This window comes from Fringilla coelebs (assembly GCF_963513975.1).
Source record: "Fringilla coelebs genome assembly, chromosome: 4".
NCBI lineage: Eukaryota > Metazoa > Chordata > Aves > Passeriformes > Fringillidae > Fringilla > Fringilla coelebs.
In genome coordinates this window covers 36154228-36181238 of record NC_140032.1, presented here as the reverse complement: position 1 = coordinate 36181238, position 27011 = coordinate 36154228, and the positions used below count along the sequence as shown (strand labels likewise).

The following is a 27011-nucleotide window of genomic DNA, read 5'->3' as shown; positions in this document are numbered from 1 at the left end:
CACTGGAGGAAGGAAATCATTAGCTATCAAAAGAGGCCGTCCTGCCCAAAAGCCATAGCTTTAGGTACCTAATGCTTTCCTTCAAAGATTAGTCTCATATTCATGATTTCAGTGGAAATCAGGATTTGGTTCTGTTGAAATTTATTTTTGGTCTACTGTTTGCAAAGCTTGTGTTCCAAACAAGAGGAAAAGGTCTAGCGTCTCATATCTGGACTTCCTTAATTTCAGAAAGCTTCAAAAGGAGTTGTTACTCCATGGTTCACCCCATCTATAACAAAATTGATACCCATATGATTGATTTTAAGGCACTCATAATACAAGTTAATTCCAGGTCATTCTGAGCTCTACAGAATGCAATGAGCAAGCCACATAATTATGTAGATTATATACCTCTTGAATGCCTTGAATTTGGGAATAAAACCATTCAAATAAGCTAACACTGTCATGTAACAAAGCATTTGAAATGCCTTATGATTTTGGCTTTCCTGTAGGATCATAAGCACTGAAAAAAATGGAGTTCATTAGTAATATTTATTCTTTGCCCCTAAGAAAAGTTCTACTTGGAACTCTAAGGACACACTGAAAAGTAAGCTTGTGTCACATGGGGCTGAGTGTCCATTCCAAATAATGATCATTATATCAGTCTAGAATATTACTTGTTCTTTTATGTTCTTGGCAATTAGTTTATCTCATTTAAAATATTTATTTTTCCTTTTGGCTGAGTTTCTCTACAACACTGGAACAGTTGTCTTAAAAATTATAGTCTCTCAGGCAAAATAAATTAAGTCTTGGAATTATGTCAAGTCTTTTAACTGAAGATGAAGTTTCAAAACAGTCTTTGTGCAAAAAATGAAACTCACTTTCCTCTTTCAACTCATCTTTCTACCTACTGCTTCTCTGGTGTTTCTCTCTTTAAATCAAACATATGCTCTTTTTCTTTCTGACTGGAAGTCTTCCAAAGTTGGGGGGGAAGTCTTACAGGAAACCCTTCCAAAACATATGTAGAACTTGTTCTTCCTGTGCAGATAAAACCCCCAGATGTGCTGAAATTCAAACTATCTGAAACTGTAAAGCTGTAATTGGTTTGGGGCACTTTTTACTTAAAACACAGAATTTTTATGGTTATTTTTCACATTATGATTTGCATCAAGGATTTTGTTTCCCTGTACATATTTCTTCCAGTAGGTTCTGAATTTATCTTAGTTTAAATGTTTATTTGATTCTGAGGCTTCCTTATCAGATTATCAGATGGAAATCAGTGCAGCATATGCCTTTCAGGAATTTTTCTGTATGGTTTTGATTTGAAAACATCTGTCTTTTGAGTTACAAAACTAATCCAGAAAAAAAGACCGATACATGTAAGATACAATTTAAATTCTTTCCCAGATATAGGCTTAGATTTTTCTGGTGTCCTGAAGTCTAATTGAGTGTTTTATGAATCTAATTTTTTCTTGTGTGACTATTGATATACCACATAAATGGAATCTTAGAATAATGCCAATTAATAGATTAGAATTTTATAAAAGTGCAATATCACAAGTTAATTGAGCAATGACTAAAATGATTAGCTGTAATTAACTTCGCATTTCTTTCTGGTTCTCTTCCCTCAGGGAGCATACATTGGAGTCCTGGTCTTTTATTACTAACATTATTAAATTATTTATTCTTTCATTGATTCCCTGGGAAATCAGCCCATCCTGTTAAGCTGAAATTTCTTTTGGTGTATCAAGGAGCAGACATGAGCAAAACATTCAAGCCAGCAATGTACCATCAATAATATTCCTATCACTATTTGAAGTATCTTGCTAAGAGAAGCTGCTGAGTTACTGTCCTAGTGTGGAGTTTGGTGGTTGGGTGGTTGGGTGCATGTACAATTGTCATTAAATAATAATAATAATATTATTTGGTGCATGTACAATTGTTATTATAAAAAAAAAATACTTTCCATAGTTTCTAGACTATGTTGAAATCCTTAACAAGGAGGTAGATGATTAGCAGCTTTAGGACCTAACTAACACGTGCTGACTTCAAGTTTTCATCACATCTTTTACACTATTCTGCCATGTATTGGGAAATGCTCTGGTTATAATGAGACAAACTTAGAAATGAATCCTATCAAATCAGAAGGTAATTTTTAATCCAGAGGTATATACTGCCTCTGGATTAAAAACTAAACACCTTTAGCACCCCTGCTGTAAGGGGTGCTAAAGGTGTGGCTAGCATCCAGTGTATGTTCAAAATGGGCTTAAAAATAGTGTTAACATACCCAAAAATGCAGGCATTGGGAGAAGGATGAGCAATTCAAAGTATATGTTTCTGTTTCTTTTCTTCTCCCTGAACAGACTTCTTAATCCCTGACTTCCACAAAAGGTAAGTACTACTGTTTCCACACTTTCAGTAACAAAAATCAGTGGAATTAAAGTCAATACTCCTAAGAAGGGTAAATATTAACTTTCCAGCTTTCCCAGGAGCTATTAAATCTTCTTATGCTATGAGACTAATTAAATTACCATGCTAAAAATTATTTTTGTTAGGCATGTGACCCGTGAAGTATGAAGATTTTTTGCATAAATATAGCTGAGGATTACCCTGGATTCAGAAGGTCCAGTACTGCTCAGGAGATAGGAAGTTCAATTTTTATTTTTATTGCTACTATATGACATGCTATATCTGAGAATATGTACAGTGAAACCAAAAGGCATATGTATAAAACATGATAAAAACCACATTATTCAGGATTGAATTGAGATTTTACTCAATGAAGGCAAGAAATTAAAGGTTTAGAAAATAAGATTTAATAGGCAAGCAAACATTTCAATCAATGCCAAAATATTAATCTTTGTATATACAGAGTAAGAAAATTCACATATATATATATATCTATAAAAGAAAATAAAAATATTCCTGAAATATTTTATAAATATCTAAAATCCAAGAGGTTAAAAATCTGTACTTCCTTATACGATATACAACATATCAAGTTGCATTTATTTAACTTTTCATAAGAGAAAGTTAACTCTTAACTCCTTATGGCTATATTTGTGATCTAGATTCCTGAACTGAATTCCTGGTCTGAAGAATTCAAGATGTAAATAAGTAGGCATGACAGTAAAAAGAATTATAACAAAGTAAGTCAGATCAACTAAACTGTGCTTGGAGTATGTAGATCAGAACAACCAGAATGAAAAAAAAGTGGCCTCTAATACTAAAAAATAATAAAAAAAACTTCAGAGCAGTATGTTTATTCTACTAAATAAATACTGTTACTAGTGCTTACAAAATCAAAATAGAGTGGTAACATCTTCCCACAACAGATTTTCTCATCTATCTCTTTATTATTAGGATGCAAATGTTTAAACACTGCCACTGATCTAGAAACAACACTAACCTTTTTTTCCCCCAAAATTATTCTTTTAAAAAAATTTTCTATTTAAGAAAAGCCAAAAGTAATTAGCCCAAAACAATTATTTATCTCTTTGATGATGTAAAAGGTGTTTGGCCATATTGGTGAAAATGAATTCCTTGGGATGCTGTGATCTTCATAACTTCTCCATTTAGAGTATCATCTTCAATGATTGTTATCAATCCCTCAGCAATTATTGATGGGCTGAAAAAAAAGTTATTTCAGAGTTATGATATAATAGAACATGTAAAAAGGACAAGAAACTCAATGTAAATCTATATATATGAAAATTTAAAAAATGGCATTTGAACAAATTTATTTTGAGGAATAGCAGAGGTGGTATGAGTGTTTTAGGAGAAATATGTATTCTCAATCAGGACATAAATCTAAAGTGGCTACTTTACAAATCATCATTTGTTTGCTCTTGTTTCTGATAAATGCCTGTGGACATCCATCTGCCACTGGGCTTCCTATCAAAGTTTTCTCTGTCAGGGAAATGGACAGAAGTAATCCTTACAAAATCCTCTGCAGCTCTTTGCTGTTGATTTATGCTGCTTCTGTAGCAGAGCTGACATACAAATTAGCATAAAGGATAATTTCACCTGCAATTTGCTGTGGTCTATAGGTGCAAAATATTTTACATAAAGAAAAGTATGGGTGAAACAACATAGTCATAAAATTTCCTTGGTGCAGAAGCATCTTGGAAGCTAATTGTAAGAAGCTAAGAAAGTATTAAAAAATATCACTTCATGCTTGGCATGTTCTGACAGTCTGTTCAAGCTGTCTGCTTTTGGCCTTTGTTGGCAAAACCGCAGTGGGCCAAATAACTCTGATCTGAGCCATCGTGGCTGCTGTTGTGCTCTCAATCCAGTTTTGTCAGTACATGGTCTGATTTCTATCTTGGATCACTTGACAATTTTGTGAAAATTCTTTGCAAATTATATACCCTGTATCTCAGAACAAGTTTGATTATACAAATTTGTGAGGGAACACCAAAGGCTATTAAAAACTAAGAGAACTATATTAAACTTTCTAATTTGATTTGGACTTTGCTGGGAAATGGGAATGCTTAAAGGGATATATCACTGTGCAGATGGTGCTCTTAAAATAGGCTTAGATATCTGCCATTTTTTTTTCTTTCTATACAGATAACACATTTGATAGTCTTTTATCTGAGGCAGTATTTCCCTTTTGTTAAATTTTGCTGAAAGTGTGTCCTTGTTCTTCATGGACAAAGTGCAAAACCCACATTGTATCTGACTTGACTTACTCCATCACACCATAGAACTGCATCATATTTTTTATCTCATCCTTGTATGAATAGTATTGTCCCATATTCTCTTCTTTATCTATTGACTGAAGAATTGGTGTGTTGACAAATCCTGGACAAATTGTGTTCAGTCTCACACCGTAGTTTTCCATGTTAGCAGCCAACTAGAAAAGAGAAAGGGGTAGGCATTTGTCATCAACATTTTCAGAGAGTATTGTGTAAGCAAATTTTCAAAGAATGAGATTTACCACAAAGTACTTTTCAGCCTTGCTAAGTAAGGTGATATTATTACTAACTGATTGTTTTAACAACTAAGTTTGAAGCATGTTTTCTCTAGTAATCACACAAGCTTAGGGGAAAAAAACCCACATTTCTTTTGTTAGGAGAATAATTCTATGAGAAATCAGAACTCTTTCCATGAAGCTGTTTTTTTTTCCAAATACTTTTTGTTCTTAGTGGTCTTTAGCATGTCATTGACAGTATTCTAGGGTGATGATAGAACTCTTCTAAGCAAAACCAAGAAAAGGTTCTCTCAAATGTATGCTTCCGATCTTGTAGGAGCTTTTTTTTATTAAAAGAAAACTCCGAAATAAATAATCTTTAAGATACTGTATTAAGATACCTTCCTCACATCAACAGAAATACAGTATATTCTCTATGCCTGTAATGCTAAACATTTCTACTTGCTCTGTTGTCCCTGCCAAGGAATGAATCTATCACTGAACATGTCCACTGGAAAGTCCCTGTGAACTGATTTATTTTCAGGGAGCAGCTCAGGAACATGATGCAGGAAAGAAGCACAAGTTGTTCTGGGAGAGATAGGACCCTTTGTTTTTAATTCTACAAAAGTGTGCATGTAACAAAGAAGTCTGATCAACATCCAGGTATGAGTCAAATGAACTGCATGAGCTGGATGAACTTTCTTAGCAGTAGCACAGAACTGATGAACCATACATGATATATCCAAGAATAACCATAACTGTTAAACACTGTGTTCTATTTATTTTAACATTTAATGGACTCCTTTCAGGTATAATCTAAGTCACATATCGTTTTCATGGTAGCCTGCCCTTCTGGTCTGGGGAGACAAGACACTGAAGCCATAGATGTGAGGCATCAGACCTGCCCAACATCAGGCTGTAGTGCCTTTCCAGGTAAATACTGTAGCTCACTGTGTTTATTATTATTTTTTTCCTCTGCCTTCTCATGTTCCTTAAAGACAACATTTCCTTTAATTTGCTTTCGAGCTTAGATGTGACATTTATATTTCTAATGAGAAAACAAAAATGGGAAACTAGGTTTCATGTTCTTGATGTGTTTAATATGATATATGCAACACTTATCCACACTATTCTCTTTATGTTCATCTGAAAAAGGAGTTACTTGTGTGGGGATGGGTGCATAAAATAGATAGCTAGAGTGTAATCAATGTAATTAAATTGATAGTATAATTTCAGGTGTTTAATTCTGGAAATCATACTGGAAATCTTATGAGAGCAGATTATGTTTAATCTATTAAAGTGTATTTGTATTTTCTCCCTCCAAGTTGGTTTATTACACTGCTTGTTCAATATAACTGGAAAGTTTTGAAGTTAGAGGCTAAAAAATTACAATATGGTCATATTACATGCCCCATCCTAAATGTGTCATTTTTCCTTTTCAGAGTATTAAGAGTCAGTAAGAATAAATAATCATGTGTTCAAGTAACTTTTTTACACTTCAGTGCCTATTTCTCATAAAAAAAGTCATTGACCTAACTTAGAAATAAGGAAAACAAAACTTTAAATGACTGTTCTGAAAAAGTATTTTTAAAACTTGGATTAGAATTTTGCTTTTGGACTCCTCTCACTGTCCTTAAATTACTCTGCAACATCTTTCTTCCATGTTCTCCAAACCTCAAATTGGTCATAAACACACAGATGCCGTACTTATCCCATCTTTGGATTCCCTTTGTGAAAGGAGGGAACCTCCACTGCTTCACACACTTTGTTTTCTTTCATAAAATGAATTCCAGTTGTGTGGCTATAGAGGAGGAACACAAAAAACGTCAGCGTGTTCCCCAGGAGGTGCTGACAGCCTTTTGGGAAACGCATACTTACTGCTAAGGACCGTGTGAATCCAATGACTCCGTGCTTTGTAGCACAGTACACAGGCTGGAATGCAGCAGGCATGAGTCCTTTAAAATAAAAAGGCAGCTGAATGAAGATGTGGCATATTCCGATTTTATGATTACCTAAAACACGTGTATAGGTCTACAGTGTAAAAAACTTGTGTCAGTGATGCAACAAAATGGATTAGTAGGCATTTGTAAATTATATTCTGTCGTCTGGGATAGGCTAAGAAAAAAATACATGAATAAAAATGTGCAGGCCAAAGAAGAGTAATAAAAAATCATAACTTTTAAGAGGAAAAGTTGTATCTATGAAGTATGACTTAAAATAGAAGACACAATCTGGAAGAAAACACTCAAGAATGAGATTTTTGAGGCATCTATGAATTGGTGAAGTATTTAAAGTATACTGAGGAGCAAAGTCTTTTAGGTAGGCTTTGATATCTAATGTGTGAACTGGATACCTGCAATCATTTACAGTGTGTTCAGGGAGGAAGTGTGGGAATAGGAGAAGCAAAATAAAAATTTTCTGCTAACAGTGTAAACCTTTATGATCTGAGTGGGAGAGCACAAAACTTTTATTTGTTGTAGAGAAAGAAGAGAGAACAGAGGTTTTGGAAGAAAACTAAGAACTTAATTCTGGTAAGATTGCGTAGATGGCAAAAAGCTAGTCAATTAGAAATGACAGACCATGAGCACATATTCATTTCTGCCAATTATGCCAACAATTTCTAATATACAATGAAAGCTGAACTGGACCAAACAGATGCTGTAGTTCCACCTGAAAATTAGGCCCTTATGAATAGCAAACTTCAGCCTGTTTGAAAGCTAGAGGATAAAATGTTTTCCTGAATGTGCTATTGTAAAAAAGGATAGTAATTTTAATGCCTTAATGTTTGATTCTAATGGAAATAATCCAAATTAATAACTCAGATTTTTTTTAGTGTTTCATACTTCAGATCTTAAGGTGATTCTTTCAAGATGGGGTGTGACTTACCTCAGTGGAGATAAAGAACTTGCTATCTAGCTCTAGGTATGGATTTGTCAGAAAAATTACATGTGCCAGACTTGCACGGGCTCTTTGTGCTGAGATCTGTTTTGTCTGATGGAAAGAACTTTATAAGACAGCCCAAAGCTCTAATTACCAACCTGACAGCTTCAAGGTTTTATTTTGATTTAAATGCTACTTTAATGGTCCTGTGAAAGAAGCACTGTTCAATACTGGGAAATGAAGAACTTAACCTATTGTCTGGTTGTTCTTTTAAAATTGTATTTACTTGCTTAGCTTGGATTAATGTGTTATGCTTCTGCTTAAGTACTCACTTTATGAAATGGCTTTTGTGCTGTCTCCTATGGGTTGTGATCACAACAAATGCTTCATATTACTCTGTTTGTTGACTTTTTGTGATCACCATTCTTCAGATTATTGGAAGCATTGGAATATAGGTACATTAGAAATAATACAATACTACTTTTAAAAAAACACAAACTCTCAAGTACTTTTGCATGCTTCAAATAAAGGAAATTCTAATCAGACTGCAGGTAACAGAAATAAAATAGACAAAGTCTACTGGGAAGCACAGAGGAAGAATTTAGAAGTAGTTTTATTTTTATTTTTTTAACCACAGTAAGAAAAAATACCTTTTATTTGAGAGGGAAGAGAAGCAAAGTTAAGAAATAAACAAAAGAAGGGTACAACTTACAATAATGAGGTGGAATAAGGTTCAAAGACCTATTTAAATGCCAAAGACAGCAGGAATAACTAGGCAGGAAGAGAGGAACTAGTAGCATTTTTGGTTTTTTTTTAAAAAAACAGTTCTTTCCTAATTGAAATTATTATCTTTGCTGAAGTGGAGAACCAAGAAAAAAATCATCTCACTTTTGGATAAAGTATCTAAGACTAGTCGTAGCATTCCTCATTCAAAATAATAACAGTCCTGTGTTACTTTTGTTCCTGAGTTTAGTACTCAGAACCCCAGTGAGGACTTTCCAGCTCTGAGCCACTTCCCTGCCCACGGAAGAGCTGGGCCTCTGCTGGTGGCATGCCCCAGGGACTCTCCTAAAGTATTTTAGCATGAGCCACTGTGTCATATTGAGTCTGCTCTGCCCACATATTTATTCAACCAGTGAGCAGAGATGAGTTCCTAACACCACTTGTTAGAAAATCTGGGTTCTATTTGCTGCTGCAATGAATATTTAATTATCTTATGCACAGCAGAATGGCAGTGAAACAGACTAGGGACCATTATGCACAAAATAATGGGGAGAAGAAGAGGAGGGTGTTCAAATGAATGGTGATGGGTCACCATTCTGGAGAGTGATACATTTGGGTTTTAATCTCTCTTAGATGGGGAGGAGGGGGTTGCTGCTATGGCTAGATTTTTCTCTCTCTAGATGTTGCTGCATGGTCAATTGAAAATGACTTTGTGATGACTCAAGATGCTCTGGTTTACCAAACCAGTTCAAGCAGACCAACAATAATCCTATGCTCCAATGTAAACTGCTCTGTTCTATTTTTCTCAGTTCCTGGCAGGCTGAGAGAGATAGTTCTTGCCCTTGCTTATATTCTACTCTCCTTGTTGGTGTCAAGAGCACTCTGCCATTGAAGATATGGTCTCAGATGTCTCAGTACAACTCCTTATTTATCATGGTCAATAGTTTCAAAAACCACATTCTGAGAAATTAATACTGGAGGTGGAGAATTCTATCAAAAAATTTGAATTGTATCAGTAGGCTTTGCTGAAGCCAGTATTTCATTTCATTGCATTTTGATTAAATGAACAAACTTTGGTAAAAACAGAATTAAGCATTTTTCCCCAGTTACGCGCTCCCACTGAATGTGTTGCCCTCAGAGATTTGAGTAAATTCCTTTCTTGGAATAAGATTTATTAGCCTTTCTAGATTTAAGCTGGACTTTGGCCTTTCTGGTTTACTCTCTGCATGCCGCCATGATGTCATTTTGGTCTTCCTGAGTGCCAAAACAAGGATGCAACAGAAATCCTAGCAAAAATTCTAAGCTGTGCCATTTCTGTAATTTTTTTTTGATAGTGAAGTCTGAAGGGAATAGCTTCTAATTCTTGTTAACCTCATTCTGGCAGATTCTGCTAAGCATTTTGCTTTTCACAAAGGGGAGGGACCAGAAGCTCTGTCATGATGCTGAAGTGAAGGCCTCAGTTGTACAGCCATTGACATTTCTGGTCACCTGTATCCTTGTAACAGAGCCCTTGCTTGGTGATGTAACCATCTGCTTAGTTTTTTTCTCATAATACATATAAGATCTGGTCCTAAAAAAGCTTGTTTGCTGTGACAGGTTTTTAAAGTATTTATCATGGCTGAAGCTTTCAATAAAGGGTAGGCAAATCAGCTGTTTGAGGAATCTGAATGTTTGAAGTTGAATGCAATCAAACTGATATGGCTGTGCAGCAGAAGGTATCCAGATTGAACAGCCTCTCACAAAAGTAGCAGGACGCTATGCTAAAAAATATTGTAACATTTTTTAAGCTCTCTGTAAATACTCTGACTTTTTTTTTTGTCTGCTAAAATACAGATAGATAAAAATTCATTTTCACAGAAAACCTTCTAAATACAAAAGCCATCAAAACAAAAGTGTGTGCCATACTTGAATTCCTTTTGCCCCTTTATTCTTTGCAAAAAGGGTACAGGTACCAGCCACCACAAGGTAAAAGACCATGTTAAGTTTAATAATTCAAACAGCCTCTTGAGTTAAATTTAGTTTTTATGCTTTCTCTGTTGCTTTTAACTATTCCATTAAATGCAATTAAAGGTACCATGTGTAGCTTACTGCAGAAGAAATTTTAGAACATTTTATTGCTTGAATTTGAAAATTAAGTCTATTCTAATGCAAAAACCTGCAATCATTGAAATTGTTTTTATGGAGCCAAATTTGAAGTAGAACACATTTCTCATTATCTCAGTTTAGCAGAATTACTTCTTCTTGATATGAATGCACAAATCAAATAAAATTAAATTTTGTAGCTTTGAGACACAGTTGAGTGCCTGCTGCATGTGCTCATGTATTTCTTTCTCCCTCTTTTAAGTCCTGTCTGGGTCAACACTAAAGAAAGGAAAACTCATTACTGGATAGGCAGGCTCTGGCTTTGATCCAGTTGAATTAAAACTTTTAAGTATCCACTTCACAGAAATAATTTTGGTAGTACCATGGGTGTTTGGAAATGTAATACTGTAAGGCTGGATTCTGCACCTAGTCCAAATCACTGACAAAATTCCCATGGTGATGTACTGATTAATATTAATGTAGCTAATTAATGTGCAAAGGAAATATTTTTGAATTTTATATAAGCACTATGTACAACTCTTTGCTCAAAAAGACATAGGAAGGTTTGCTGTCTGTATCTTACAGAGAACTTGGACGGTGGGGATCAAAACCACTCAGAAGTTTAATGATCAACAGAAACTAGCTCTGAGAAAACACTTGAAGAGGATGTTAAGCAAGCCAATAGAAGTTTGTCTTCCATATATGGAATAAACTGCAGGACTTAGACCTTCAGACTGGAAAGGAGAATTACAGTCAGAATGCACAAACAGTAGTAAGTAAATAAACAATAAAAATTAGTATATGCTAGCTTTTAAGTGTGTTTTTCCTTATGATCTTGGAAACAATTGTTAAACACAAGCCATGTAAAACCAAACGAAGCAAAGAAACTGTTGTTTTTCTTAACAAACAGAACTACCAAGCTTTTAGGTCTTAAAACCAAAATAATTTTGTGTTCATTTGAGACCAGTTAGAAAAGGAATCAAACCTCTTGCTAGCCCTACCCTTTCTTAAGCACTGCCTTGGGCACTGGTGTCTCTGTGAACATGTTTAATATTTTACTTGTGTTGATGACCTCTTGCACTGCAACAGCAGTTTCCCTCAGGTTAATTTGGACCCAATACAATGTCCATGTCAGCCTATAGAGATAAAGTTACTGGTGTCGGTAGGCAATGTGTCAGGCAGTGTGGAAAATGCTGACTTTTAAGGTACATGGAGTCTTTTAATAAGACCCCTCACCCTCTGGACATAAGTGCATGCATTAAGTCAGATCCTCAAGATCCATATGCATTGTGTCAGTAGGGTGAACTGGACTTTTTATCACAAAAGCTAAGGTTTACTGGAGAATTTAAACTACTCAGAGCATCCATACCTTTGAACAATCAGTTAAGTATAGCTGGTGCTATCTTAGGCTTTTCATTGGTAAAACACATAGGAATATCCTGGAATGAAATGACTAGAATTTGGTAATCTGCACAGACACAAAAAAAACCCTCTGACAAACTGAGTGTTGGGTAGCAGAGGTATTATTTTTCACAGGCAGTCTGACAGTAGAAAGAGAGAACAACTTCTCCAAACAAAAAAGAGAGAATACAAATACTACCCCGCAAAATTTTTGAGGAGAGTTGTCAGGTGACTTCATTCTCCATGTACAGTTTCCCCCTCAGCTGTGCTTTTTTGCTGGGAGCCCAGTCACTGAAACATTGAGTATATCTACAGGAAATGGTGAATTTTATTACCCCCAACTGATGTAGGATCCAGAGAATTCTATTTTTATACCAATAAATTGAAATACAGTTATGGAATAGATAAGTAGTGAGCAAAGAAAGTGCTTGCTTAAGCTTAATGAAATATGAGTGTTAATTTTATGACTTTTCAAGTACAGGTAGGTAGATCACAGCTGGAAGGACTTGGAACACAGAGTGGGTGTGTGAAAATCTTTGTTAATAAACTAGGTACAGTCTAGCCTTAGAGGTTCCTACATTTGTGTTCCTCTGGAGCTGAATGGAGGAATTTACATCAGGCTCAAGACTTTAAATGAAAGAGTGATAGGTTAGGAAGATTACTGATTTTTTTCTATTGAATTGTGTTTAAAAAAGCAAATGAAATTTGTGGTTGCTTGATATTCCTTCTATTGCTACGATGAAAACCAGTTCAAAATATTTCTAAACAGGAAAGGGCCATAAAAAGAAGATAAAGTAAGACTGATAAGCATGATTCATTTACTTAAGAAGAAAACCCAGCAGAAATTGTTTATGCAGAAAATTTTCTCACCTGCCAAGGATGAGATATTAATGATCACTCCTCCATCACCTCCATTTCCTTTTCTCATGTATTCTATGCCAAGGTAGGTTCCTCTGACCACAGATGTCTGGTATAAAGAGGAAGGAATTATTGAAGATACTCAAAGATTATTTGAAATTATTAAAAATATTTTACTGAATTATTGATGTTATTCAAAAATCTGTTGTGCTTCTACAAACTGGAACTTGCTTTTATTGTGGTGCTTAGATTCTGTGTTGCTTTACTTTTTATACTTTGAAGTTTTTAAGAACAGAGACACTCCACAGTATTGCAACTCAATAACTTCAGAAGCACAATTGCAATTGACAGAAGTAATGGCAGTTTACTTATTTCTCTGAATAAGATATAAACAAACTAAAATATTGAAATGCAAAATAAGAGCTGTGAAGGAAATGAAACAAAAAGTAAATAATTTAAAGATGAAACATATCTTATCTAAGAATATAAGTGGCAGATGAACTGATCTAAATCCCATCATTTTTGTTGAGAACTTAATTTGTACTTTATGACTGTTTAGTGCTATTTATTGGCCCAAATAAATTAAGGTGTCCAAAAGGTGAAGTGTGCATGATTATTTCAATATTTTTGACCAGAGAAGGTCTGCAGAATAATGGATACAAAAATTTCACATAAAAAACACAATGAAGAATCTGTATTTGCCTAAAACCTAATGGATAGTGACTTGAGAAACTGGAAAGAAAAGAAAAGCTTTTAAAATCAGATTGTTAACTATTTTTCTGTCACTATCTAAATTCCCAAAGCAAAATTGGAATAATCTCTAGATGGGCATTATATTTAATTTTCATTCATTTTCATTTCATTTAGACATGAATGTTATAAAATAGAAAGTAATACTTCTAATTAATTTTCAGTTATCCTTCATGCTTTTTTGGTTTTAATAGGAATCAGATTTGGAAGAGTGCATGTCCTACTTTATTAATATCACTGGTTCGTTTTTCAATTAACATGAGGCTGCCCATTGACAGAGATACAACAACCTGAGACCTCATTACCAAGTTTGCTTTGGAATCTTATAATGAATCAGCCTTTCTCATTTTCTGTAGTTTCAGTGCTTTGTGAGATATTTTTATAATATTTTCAGATTATCTATTTCCTGGAATAGTGCAAAACTCCACAAAGAATGAATATTTCAAAATTCTGAAATAATATTTTAAATTTTTCTTAAAAAAAATTCTTTTTTTTTCCCTGGAAAGTCTTGTTTAAGCTATCATTTTTGAAGAAATATTTTGATTACTTTAAAAAGGATGCTGATGATTAAATGTTTTAACAGAAACTTTCCAAAGAATTGTCGTCAGTATCTTGACACATACCAAACAAAATCAGATTTCTCTTGCATGTCCTGGAAAGTAGCAGAGTCCTTATAAAGGTTGATTTAGTGCTCTTTAATGTTGATTGTCACATGTAAGTTTGATTTATTTAAACCAAGATTTTTAATGTACAGTAGTGTTGCTATAAGATATAGTTATTCTGAACATAAACTTATTGGCACCTCAACCAAAATTACATTTGGACTTAAGAATGGAGTGTGTTTTTTAATATATATGTGTATATATGTATGAGAGGCTGTACAGAAGATATTTGAGGAAGAAAGGGGTTAACGATGTCTTTGGAGAGCAGGTGCAGGTCCTGTCATGCCCTGGAGCAGTGCCTCAGCCTGCTGAGCAGAAAAGGAGAGTTTCACTCAGGATGATTAGAGAAAATAAATCAGTTGAAGAAGGAAGTCACTTGGGGCTCCTTGAAGGCTTTTCAATTCCTTCTAATTCAGAGATAATAGAGCTAGATGAGTCCTTGGCCAAACCACAATTATAAACCAAGAAAAAAGCGGCTGTCCAATCAAAATTACTGTATTGTTCTTTTTTGCCCTCTGGAATCCATTAACTTAGAACTTTTTCAAGAGGCTGGAGACATCTTCTCCTTCACATAAAGGCAGGTGAGAGGTGGTCTTCAAGTGAAATGCAGACTTGCATTTGGATATTGCCCCTTACACCTGTTATAGCCTTGTAATCCTTATCTGTGATCCTTGCTAAAACCTCACTGAGTGTGACTGATCTGGGGTCAAATGGCTATTTAGGATGTTTGTGCTGATAAAATACAGAACGATTCTGCAGGTAAACTCTGAACCACATACCCAGGGTGAGAAGAACCTGCCTACACTCTCAGCAGATGGCACTTTTCTTCTCTTGTGAATTGGATTTCCCATTCTCTTTAAAGAATCTACCTCTCTCCAATCCTCTCAAAATTGATGAGTTTTCTGAACCCAGTTTCTTTGGGTTTTGGCCTATGATGAAAATACCTGTCATTTCTTTTCAATTAAATGAAAGAAACGAAAAGTATTTTCAGATTGTGCAGTTCCCCAATCATACTTTTAATACTAATAATTTAATCCCAGGTTCTTAACCAACAGTAATTTATAGGTTATCTATTAAATAAAAATTCTGGGAAAGTTAAATTTAAAATTACCTAATTAAAAAAATTGTCTGACTCAGCGTAAGATGAAAATATACTGGGAGACTCTGTACAGGAAGGCATTTTAGAGCTGAATTTTTTATTATCTCTTTGTTTACAACTGCATTTAGCTCAAGGGATGTTTGTCATAAATATGTCAAGAACAAAGAGTATCAAAGTAGTCATCATTGTAACTAAATGTAGGCAAATAAAAAATTGGTACAGCTGACTCTTTATTATTTTTCTTTCTTTCTTTTTTTTTTAATCCTGAATCCTGGCTATGGAAAACTAGTATCCTTGAAGTCAGAAAATAATCTAAATTACTGTTCTTCTAGATGTTGAAAAACATATGATATCTCAGCAACACTGCTGTTTATTTTCTTATGAATATTCGGTGTTTTACTACAGCACATAAAGAAGGTAGGTAATTAAGGTGCACTGGAAGTCTGAGTGTGCTTTCAAGGGAGGCAATTTTACTCTTCAACTGCCAGCAGAAAATTTAGGATTCTTTTAAACAGTGTTATAGTGGTGAGTGTGAGAATATGTCCTAGCATTAATTTACATAAATTACACATTTAAATGAGAGGAGATCAGGCATTCTGAAATATCATACAGTAATAAACCCAATATGGTATCTGACATCATGGTAAACATTGCAAAATAACTGTACAAATACTCAAAATATTTGCAGTTGCTTTTGAGAATAACGTATCAGTAATCAGTAATTTATTTAATGATTTCTTAAATAGCAACTTAGGTTCCAGTGTCAAAATCAAAACTAAAACTTACTAAATCTTTGATTCTTCACATTTCTATGTGTCCTTTGGCTGTATAGCTTTTATTCTATTGTTCTAAAAAAAAATCATGTATTGAAACTCTGATATTAATGAGGCTCAGTCTTCAGTAGAGCACTAATTAATTTTTTCCACCTTTAGGAACCAATGTCAGCCAATGTGTACAATTTTCTTGTATTCCAACATTATATCTGTCAGTTTTCATACTTTGTGTTTCATTTTAGATTTATCTATTAAAAAAAAAAGGTGGTTTTTTGGTGATGGTGCCCAGGACATAATTAATCATCATCATTTTCAAGTGACAATTGCTTTGAAAGTAACTGAGTACACAGTGCTTTTTTTCCTAGTGTTTCAGGGCAGCTGTTCCAACTGACATAGTTTCTCACACCTATCTAATAAGGTTTTGCTTGCCACCACTTGTCAGATACATCTGGTACTTCATGCTGAGGAAATACATCAGCATCTTCAGTGCTGAAGGTGAGCACTATATTGATATCAAGATGATATGGTAATATGAATTCCTTTGAGAAGACAAAATAGTAATCTGTCCAAACATTTTATGTAGGCTCCTGAACTAAGATATTTCAGTGCTTGGGATACTGAATAAAAATGAAAGAGCCACTAACTTGTGGTTTCATAAAGCAAGTTTGCACAGAGCTGGAATTTGACCCAAGATCATTTGCCTTTCATAGAGTGATGTTGTAAATCAACGACCGTCTATAAGAAAACATTTAGAAGTACTTTGTGAACTGTGTAAGATGAACTTCAAAATTCTGAAACTAAAAGTTCTGCTTGTGATATCCATGGAAAATTTTAGCATTTTGTTGTTGGACAGGAAGGTGGGACTAATTTTTTTAATGTAGATTTTCTAGGATGTAGACAAGTTGGAGCAAGCATCCAAGTTCCTCGGCATTCCTATGTATAGGTTAGTTTGATTGCTATATGAAAATTAAATTTTAAGCTCTTGAGTATGAATTTCCAACTCAAACTGTGAAAAAAAAGAAGTCTAGAGAGGAAGAGGCAGAAAGGAGAAAGGAATGTATAGCAGGATTAGATAATTTGCTACAAATCAATAGCCCTTTTACAATATGGGAATGAAACACTATGCTTCAGTTTTTTATGGTGCAGATTCCTTTACTTCCCTCCCCCTGTTCAATACAGCTCCACATTCCTGAAGGACATAGGAATAGTATTCCGCTTTGATAGCTGGTCTTATGTTCTTAGTTTGAAACCTTTGCTTTTCATTATACTTCAACCCTGGTTACTGTAAACATACATTAAAACCATAAGCTAAAAAATTCATTGACTTATTGTGCTATTAATATAAGTAACTGTGTCCTTCCTAGTACAATATAAACAGCAAAAATAATTATACCTGGAGGCTGCTTTATGTACTTAGAGGATTGATCCTTGTGCTACTAATTTCAAGGTAAGTGTCACTTCTTGTTTTTTGGCCACATCTCCCCTTAGACATGTAGTCTTCTGACATCAAATTATGCTGAAGAACATGCAAGTAAGCCATTGAGGTAGCCACTGGTTGTCAGTAAACCAGTCACCTGTGCCATTTCATCTACTACAGATAGCACTGCTTGTTTTGGTTTGTTTCTCTCTTGCAGGCACTGAGAAATGGTGCTTGCCTTTGCCTCTGTTGTGCGACCTAGTGGTTATTTCCAGCTGCTGAATCGAGCTCTGTGTCCAGGTTACATTACTTTGGGATAAAAGTTCAGTTGTTCTCATTTCTCCTGGCATGCTGGGAAAGGCCAGCAAGGTGTATGGACAATAAGAAGGTTGCAGCATACTCCCTTTTACAGCTGACACAGTGGAACAGCCTTGAGATGATCATGATGCCGTTGTCACAAAAATAAATTAAATTAATCACTTCTGATGTTTGTTTAGTTACTCTTCTGCCTTCTGTTGAAACATTAATTGGCCTTCTGAGAAGCAGGTCCTTGCTGATAAGCAATGATTTTGCAAGGTCTGCTAGTTTCTGGAACATATATTTCACCACGAGTCATATTGAACGGACTCACACATAAATATACAGTGATGCATTATCATCTCTGTAGTTCCAATCTAAGTATTTTGATGTTAGTAGACTTCATTTTAGTAAAGGACTTTTCTAAATTCATGGAAATCTGTTACTTCTGTCACTTACGGAAATAAATTGTGCAAACTCATGAAAAATGTAGAGACTTGGAATTGTTGCATATTTGTCCATTTTGCCAAGTAATGAAGAATAAGACTGTCATGCACCTGAAGAAACTTTATGTATGCATTTGAATTCTACTTACTGCTGGACAACGCTAAATAATTGAATCCCATATGATTGGGGTGCTTTGATGTGCCCAGGTTCTGGCCTGAAATTTAAAGTTTTGCCAGAATGTGTTAAAACTGCAACATTATGACATAAACAGGAGGTAGTCGTGATTTTGCTTTCAAATGTTTTCAGAACTTCATTTGGGGAATTGGTTTAAATATATATGTAAATAATAATAAAATTGTAAGGTGGTCAAAATGCACATAAAGTACTTCTAAACTTTTGATTCAGGTAATATTTAAAATGCAAGCATAGGTGATGCTAGTACTGCTACATTTAACTGTATACTGCAAAGAATGTCAGTTTTCAGAAATCTCTGACATGAACATAAAAAGAAACTCTGTGTGTAAATTGGGGGATTGTCTTTAGTATAAAATGTTCTAAGTGCATTTGTAATGACAAAAGACACTGTAATTATAGTGGCCTTCTAATTAAAGTGGTTCCAGAAAGCCACATCAACACAAGATAAAATTATTGAAGCTTCTTAGAACACCCAATTGTGTTTAAATAGCATATATGTTCAAGGCTCATAAAGATGTGGGCCCTTTTCTTGCTTTAGGGATTTGAAGAATAAAACAAGTCAAATTACAAATCTTCTGGATCCCTTAGGTAAAAATTTTTATGAGTGCAATAAAGACTGTCATGATGGAGGACTGTAAGTAGGACCCTTAATAAGAATTTATGTGTCATACACTCTTGTGCTATTCTGTGCACAAATATGTGTGTGTGACAGACTGCTGAAACCACACTGGTAATATCTCTTTAAAATGGAATTCTTGTATGGTTGCCAAGTTCATTTTTTATGTGTCATAATAACAAGAGTGTAACCTTGTATGAGTTTCACTAGTTGAAGCCTCTGATGATCAAGCTGATCTCAATCATGGGACTTGGAGTTTTGAGGTGAGGAATAGATGGCATCGCTGGACTACTTAAGCAAAAAAAAAAAAATAGATGTATAAATGACATAATGAAAAGATGGATGTTGAGCACAAAATGTAGCAAAATGGTGGAAAGCACTGCAATAGAAATATCATTTTAGTAGTCAGTACCCCTTCCTACACTCCCTCCCCAGCTTTATCAAATTGTCTTTTCCTGCTCTCAGGAAACTGTAAGAGACACCAGTAGGAATCGCATTTTACTCCATTTTTCTTCCAAATCAAGTCCCACTTTTTGAACCTTCTTCTTCATGCTTTCTCAAGCAGTACTATCAGAGAACTTCCTTACACTCCTATAAAAATATTCCTGAAGACCAACCGGTTCTGTGAACTGTTTTAGCTGTAGAGAACACACCCCAGATGTGTTTGTTCTGATTTATCTTGCTCTGTGCTGCTCTACTTTTGTACTTTGTACTCTAAACTGGGGCAGGGAATATTTGTTATACCAATATATAAATGAAATCACTAAGACAACGACTGGCATGTAGATTTTTTTTCCCCCTTTTAAAAGAAATAAAATATGTGCATAAGGCATATCACACCATGTGGCTATAGCAGCTATTTCTGTTCTTAGGAATAAAACAAAGAATACTTAAACTATCCTACAAGAAGGAAATTTTGATATTTTAAAATAATGTATTTCATATATATTTTGCTGCTTTCTACAAGAAGCAGAAAAATATTTTATGGAATCAACCCATAGAAAATATTACATGCATCAGCTATTTTTTTGTTTTAATTTAAAAACCAAAAAGTACAAAGTGTTATATCTTGTTTTACAGAAATTACACTAACTAGATAGAAATGCTTGCAGAGATAAGCTAGTTAGTTGACTCAGTGTTAGACAGGGAAAAAATATTTAAATCAATAGGTGACTGGAGACATTTGGATCTTAGAGTGGCTTTGATTTAATCCACATAACTGTACTTCTATTCTGTTTGATCATTTTAGATATTCCAGTCACCACCATGCATTTATGAAATTTTTCAACATTCAACTCTGTATTAGATCATTAGGACATTTATGGTGGACTTACATATATAATAACGTATAAACTACATAATATTCCCTTAGGGGGAAAAAAATCGGGGACTACCTTGATAATTAAGCATGTAGGTTTCTAAGACTTGGATTTCAGATTTTCTGCTACTTGAGACCACTTATGGTGTGCTTCTGCTCAATTGCTTGTAACAAGAAAAAAGAAAAATAGAATCGTGGAATTGTTTAGATTGGAAAAGACCTTTAAAATCATCAAATACAACTCAGCCCGGCACTGCCAAATCCATCACTAAACCATGACCCCAAGCACCACATCTATAGGCCTTTTAAATACCTCCAGGGATGGTGAGTCAGTCACTTTCCTGGGCAGCCTGTTCCAGTGCTTGATAACCCTTTTGGTGAAGAAATCTCTCCTCATATCCAATCTAAACCTCCCCCAGCCCTTCTGACCATTTTCTCTTTCCTATCACTAATCCAGCCTGTTCAGATCTACAGAGCCTTCACAGAGCCTTCTGATCCCTCAGCAGATCAACTCCCCACCCACCTTGGTGTCTTCTGCAATATAGTAGGGGGGGGTCTCAACATCTTTTGTTTGAAGCTCTTGACATCAAAAGATTATTAAGACATCACTCTAAGTGAGGATATTTACCTTGACAGCAAGCATCTCAGTCAAACATATTTCTCACATGGACTTCAGTATTTCCAGTGATTGGATTATTTCCAGACTAATTATCTGTGCTTGCAAATTTGACAGGTGGATGGCTGCCTACATTAACTTATATCCTGTGTCAAAACCAGGCACAAAAGTAAAAAGAAATAAGTCATCTAGAACGCAGTCTTCTTATACACTCAAGGGATCTGTACTAAGAGATACAGATGTTCCCTATCACTGAGAATGTTATATATGAATAACTGTTCCTTTACTTCCCAATATGTAGTGTCCTAATGTTTAATTTTTTTGAACAATTTAGAAATTAAATAAAGAGAAAGAAATATATGTACTTAAATCTTGATGAATACCTAAGGAATAAATACAAAAAAAAATCAAGAGAAAGGCATTATGAAACTTATTTTTTTTTTTCATGTACCAGTTTTCTCATTAATTTTTCCTCAACTTCTCTCATATACAGTTTGTGTTATTTGCCCTGGAGTTATTTTGTTCATTTTTTTTTTTTGGAGGCATTAGGATTCAAAGATGGGTATCTTTGTCCTTAATATTTTTGACAAAAACACACCTAATTTCATATTCTGAGCTTTCTTGTTGCACAACAAATTTCAAATGGGAAAATTCCACATTTTACTCCTCAAAGCTTCCTTTTGCCACTTTCTTTGCAGTAAGTATGATCATGTGGTGACTTGTTGAATCACCATTGAACTAGGACTTTACAGATGGTAGACTACAAGATGAATTTCATTTACCTAGAAATTCTATTAGTGCTCGAAAAGTCATTCCTTGGAGCTTAGATGTCCTAGAGGTGTACTTGTAATTAAAAACTTTTCAGCTGAGAAACAGATATTGTGGTTTCATCTGATAAGATACCAGATAATATTAAAGAAGTGGTAAGAGTTTGTTTGAAAATTAATTTTCCAGGCTTGTTGAATGTACTAGATTTTAGGGAGTAAGCGCCCTTAAGTAGTGTGCTCCTACCAGTGATGATGTGGCCTGTGTTAAAACTCAGATTTTATGCTGGCATGGTTGGTGAGGAAATTGTGGAGGTCTTGGCTGAACAAATTTACTTGTATTATCAACAAATGGCAACTCTAATGAAGGCCAGCTGAGCCTTACAAGTAACTAAAATGTTCTAAAACATTCATATAAACAGACTGGCCTACTGTAGATTCAGCTCTACTGCCTTGGGCAGTCAATTCTTACACCTGTTTGGGAATTAATTGGATTTTCTAGAAAGGGAATGTTGTCTGGTGATAGATAATCTGAGCACCACTACACAGTGCTGTATATCTTGGATAGATAATTTTAGGGACCCACCACACACATAGTTAAGTGGTGATTGTTTCAATAGCTGTACTTACCATTCCAATAATTAACATTCTGCCATCTGGCAAAATCTGTAGAAACCACAGGCTGCTAACTGTATTCCAACATTAAATACTGAAATATAGACAGGAAAGAAAAGATAGTGCTTACCAAGTTAATTTGTATAGTGCTTTCCCAGTCCTTCTCATTGTTCACTCCAGCATTATTGACCACAATGTCCAGCCTTCCAAAATGTTCAATTACTTTTTTGAAAGCACCTATAGTAAGATCCAAGAGTGATATTTCTTAGAACTTTGGAAAGTAATATATAAAAATACAATGCATGCATAAAAATGGTTTATTAGTCTACCAAAATGTCTTCATTATTTTCTTAAACATTAGTGAGCAACATGCAATTAAATACTTTATCTAACATGCACCGACTTTTGATAAATCTAGGGAAAGTGGAAGGATAAAGATAACATCATTACCTTTTCATTCAGTGTGGTAGTCTGATAACAGGAGCTGTAAGTTCTTAGCACTTATACATTTGTATTAGACAGGATGTTTGGCACCCCAATTGTATAAATTAAGCATTTATAATTTGATTTGTGGCAGGTTGGTATAGCTAGTAAAGTCAAGATTTGACACCATCTATTTTGAATGAAAAACAAAAGCTTCAAGTGTTCAGAAAAATTTTCTTAATTCAGTCCAAATTTGACCTAACAACACAGTTTTTATTTAACGAATAATCGACATGAATATTTAAACTACAAATAATTAATCATGATTCCTGTTTAGATGTATCTATTTATGGATCAGCTGTTATGTATCCTACTTGTCAGGTAACTTTAATAATGTGTTTCTCAAATTTGAATCTTCCCTTTTTTCTGAGGATAAAAATAGTGACTTGTCTTCCAAAGAATTTCAAAATGAGAACTGGGAGACTTCCACAATGATATTGTGTTTTCCCAGGTGACAGTGCAAGAACTGAGATAAAAGATGTGTATAGAAAAATATGATGATGTCATAATGAAGAGCAAACTTCTCAAGCCTGGCTCTGTTTTCACAAGATGGATGAGATAACTTCCAGATGTTCATTCTAGACTAAGATGTTCCAGGACAGAGGACATTTTCTGACATGTACGTATATAACTTTCTTGTTTTCCCTTCCAAATATTGTTCCTTGACACTAAATATTTACATTTATATAAACCAAGACACCACCTCCCCAATATTATTTTAAAAAACACTTTGGTATTTGACTCAAAATCAACAGTATTTCAGATATACAAAAATTGTGCTAGGTAGGCCTTGATGAAATTACTTCACTGAAAAGTGATCCCAGGAGCATCTTCCTTCTCTGCTCTTTAGTGCTTGGCCCTTCATGTCAATCAGGTCCATAGTATCAGCATGCAGACATCTATCTTTTTCTGCAGCAGTTGCAGGGGTTTACAAAGCTTTTCCTGCACCAGCCTTTTCTTTGCCTCAATGCTTCAGGTCCATCATAATCATCATCTTGTGATCAAAATAAGAGCTGGGCAGCTGATGAGACAGGTTTTATTTGTCCAGCTGCCTTTTTTGTACAGATTTTTCTAATATTCTTATTCTATACTAGAACATTGTAATATTAATAAATCTTCTGGTTTGGTCTGTCTCCCTTTTTTTTTTCTTTTCTTATGTTTGTTGCCAATTCATTCTCTGATTTCTCAACTCTTCAGTCAGTTATCTTTCCAAGTCTCCATCATCAAGGGCTGAAATGAAAACTTTTGGCTTTATTAAAAGCAGAAGTGAGTATTTATTTTGAATGAGTAAAAGAAATACAATTTGGGTCCTTAATATTCCAAATTTTGGAACCTGGCTAATTCCCTTTTAAGCCCTCTCTAAATAACATCTTTTCTAAGAAAGATGTTTCTGAAGATTCTATTAAGAATGAGAATCTTCAAAAACCACTATGGATAATAGGTATTTTGCCAATGATTTTAAAATTAAATTTACACAGACTTGACTAATTGTAGTTTTCTATTTTACATATTAAGAAAAGACAAAATGTTTTTGCATTTCTGTGTTTGGAATATTTCTGGTAAAAGTTTATCTGCCTACAGTAATCCCATCTATCACCTATCCACAAAAAGAAGAATCTTGTAAATTCTTAGTGAAGTTGTCACACATCAGTACAAGCCGATTTATTCTTCAAACATAGAATAATTCTGTGTTTGCATTTCACATTAATTAGTGCTTATGGAAACATAAAAAATTAAAAGCAGGTGTCTGTTTGAAATATTGAGTGGGGAAGGAAAAATTAAGAGAAGGATCCATTTTAAAAGAAAGGTAAGAAAAACAATGCAAAGTCAGCACAAACACCAGTTATATGTGAGCTTCTTCAATGTCCCCGGAAGGCAATAGTAAGTATGGTAATTTTTCAGAAGTGGGATGAGATAGGAGTTTTTTGTGGGATATTAGGTGAAGGACCACCAGAGAAAAAAGTGCAGGCAAGACTTGAAAGTAGCTTAAGCAGATGATTTCTGGCCGATAAGCCTCATGTACTTAGAAATACTAGTTCTAGTACTGGGACTTTCTTCCTACTGTAAGGGCTAAAGTTAAAAAAAGAAGGAACTGCATTCACACACATGACCTTTCATATACAGTACAGCACTTGGTTCATCTGATGAAACCTTTAAACACTAAATGTGAAATTAATCTAAATTTGTGAAGTAGTTGCTTACAATTGCAAGTGGAAAAATATGAAAATAAAACAGTTAAAAACAAACAAAAAAAACCCAATACCGAAACCAGCTCAGAATCCCCAATGGATTGTGAGACATGATTGCAAATTTATGGTAAGAAACCTGCAACAGGATTAATGCAATGATCAGAGGCATTAGCAGCAGCAGCTGCCTGTTCTTGCTCTCGTCTTTGCAAGAGCCACTTCCAATTGTACTCAGATTGCTTTTTTCCTACTAACTTGGTTCTAAAAACTCCCTTGCTGACCTGTCCTACTCACTCCCGCTCCTGGTTCACGCCCTGTTGGTCCTGCACTCGCCTGGCACTAAAGAAAGGAGGAGGTGTGGGAGACAAGGCACACTGAGGTAACACCCATGCAGCAGCACATGTTATTCCTACCCCTAGGATGCTTTTTCTTGCTCCTTACTCCTCCCACTTGGAGAAAAAGTCAATCATCAACCTAGCTGATAAAAACTTTGCTGATCACAGCACATCCCAGATTTAAAGCACAGCATCTTTCTTACAAATATAAAGCTACATAATTAGGAATAATCATGCTGTCTTGGAACAGTGGACAGTACTGCTGAATTCTGGAATAGCAACAATATTTTCTGAAATGGCTATGCTCAATGATCACTGTTGAGAAAGTGACCGGTGAAGTGTAATGAACAAAAACAGACCCACACTGTTCACATCTAGTATGGCAGAAATTAATCTGGGGAAAGGTCACTGTCAAAAGAGATGTCAAAATCTGAATCTGAGTCACTACCTATGAATGTACCATTTAATAATTAAACTTCGATGAAGTGATGTGCCTATGATGAAATATTGTGAAGGTACATCAATGTTATATGATACTCAGCAGGGAACACTGTTTATCCACTAAGTGAAAACAGAAATGCAAATCATTCATGAGGGAAGCTGCTTCCATTCCATGCATCTGCAAAATGTGTGTGAAGTGTTATCACCCTATAGTTAACCCCATGATGAAGTAGTGTGCCAGTTTTTGCCAGTTCTTCTTTCAGCTGTGGCAGCACACAATGAAAGTAATTGCGCTGCATGTAAAGAGCACTGCAACCAAGCACAAAATTTATTACTCCTGTGACGAGGGAATGCAGCTTGGAATCTGTACTGAAACCTCATAAAAAGCAAGTCTGAGCTTTAAAGTTTATATATATTACTCATAAAATCGCAATTATCTTCAGCAGAGGCTTTCATGCAAAAATATCACCCACAACACCCAACGGAATCGACTTTGGCTTTTCTTTCTGATGTGCCAAGGAACAAAGTGAAATTATGGTAGTAACGCTGGTAGCAATATTTCACATCTGCAGGTTCAGGAACAAATCGTTTTTGGGTCAGTGCCAGAAGCGATCGGGAGCAGGCTGTCCCGCAGAGCTCTCTCTCCGCGGGGCGCCCACCGGTGCTGGAGCCCGGGCGCGGCGCTCGGCATTCACCTCCTACCTTTCAGCTGCTCCTGGTCCGTCACGTCGCACTGGATGAACAGCGTCCTCTGCGCTTCAAACTGCTCGTCCAGGGCCGCCTTGCTCTCCTGTCCGGCCTCGGAGTTGCGGTCCAGCAGGGCTACCTAAGCGGGGCGGGAGGAAAATGAGTGGCTGGCGGGAGGGCGGATGGACAGACGGACAGGTTGCCTGCCGAGCCGAGCTCCAGGGGCTGCCACCACCCCCCGCCCGCGGGTGCCGGCTGCAGGCAGAGGCGAGGGAAAAGCAGGAGGACGCGCTCCCCGGGACTTACATTGGCGCCCTTGCCCAGCAGCGCCTGGACGAAAGCCCGGCCGATGCCCTGCGCCGCGCCGGTGACCAGAGCCACCTTCCCATTGACGTGCATGGCCGCCGCGCTCCTGCCGCCCGCTCCGCGCCCGCCGAGCAGGAGCAACCTAGCACCGTGTCACCTGCCCGGT

General features: G+C 35.6%; 1 protein-coding gene across 1 annotated transcript; it reads right to left on the bottom strand.

The window, feature by feature from the left end:
• Positions 1-2751: 2751 nt before the first annotated feature.
• HPGD (15-hydroxyprostaglandin dehydrogenase) lies at positions 2752-27011 on the bottom strand. The gene is made up of 7 exons (XM_084203959.1): positions 26846-27011; positions 26555-26678; positions 22538-22644; positions 12851-12947; positions 6773-6849; positions 4674-4837; positions 2752-3607 (listed from the first exon to the last, which is right to left on the bottom strand). Exons 1-7 carry the CDS (start codon positions 26936-26938, stop codon positions 3469-3471), a joined length of 801 nt encoding a protein of 266 aa, XP_084060085.1. The 5' UTR covers positions 26939-27011; the 3' UTR covers positions 2752-3468.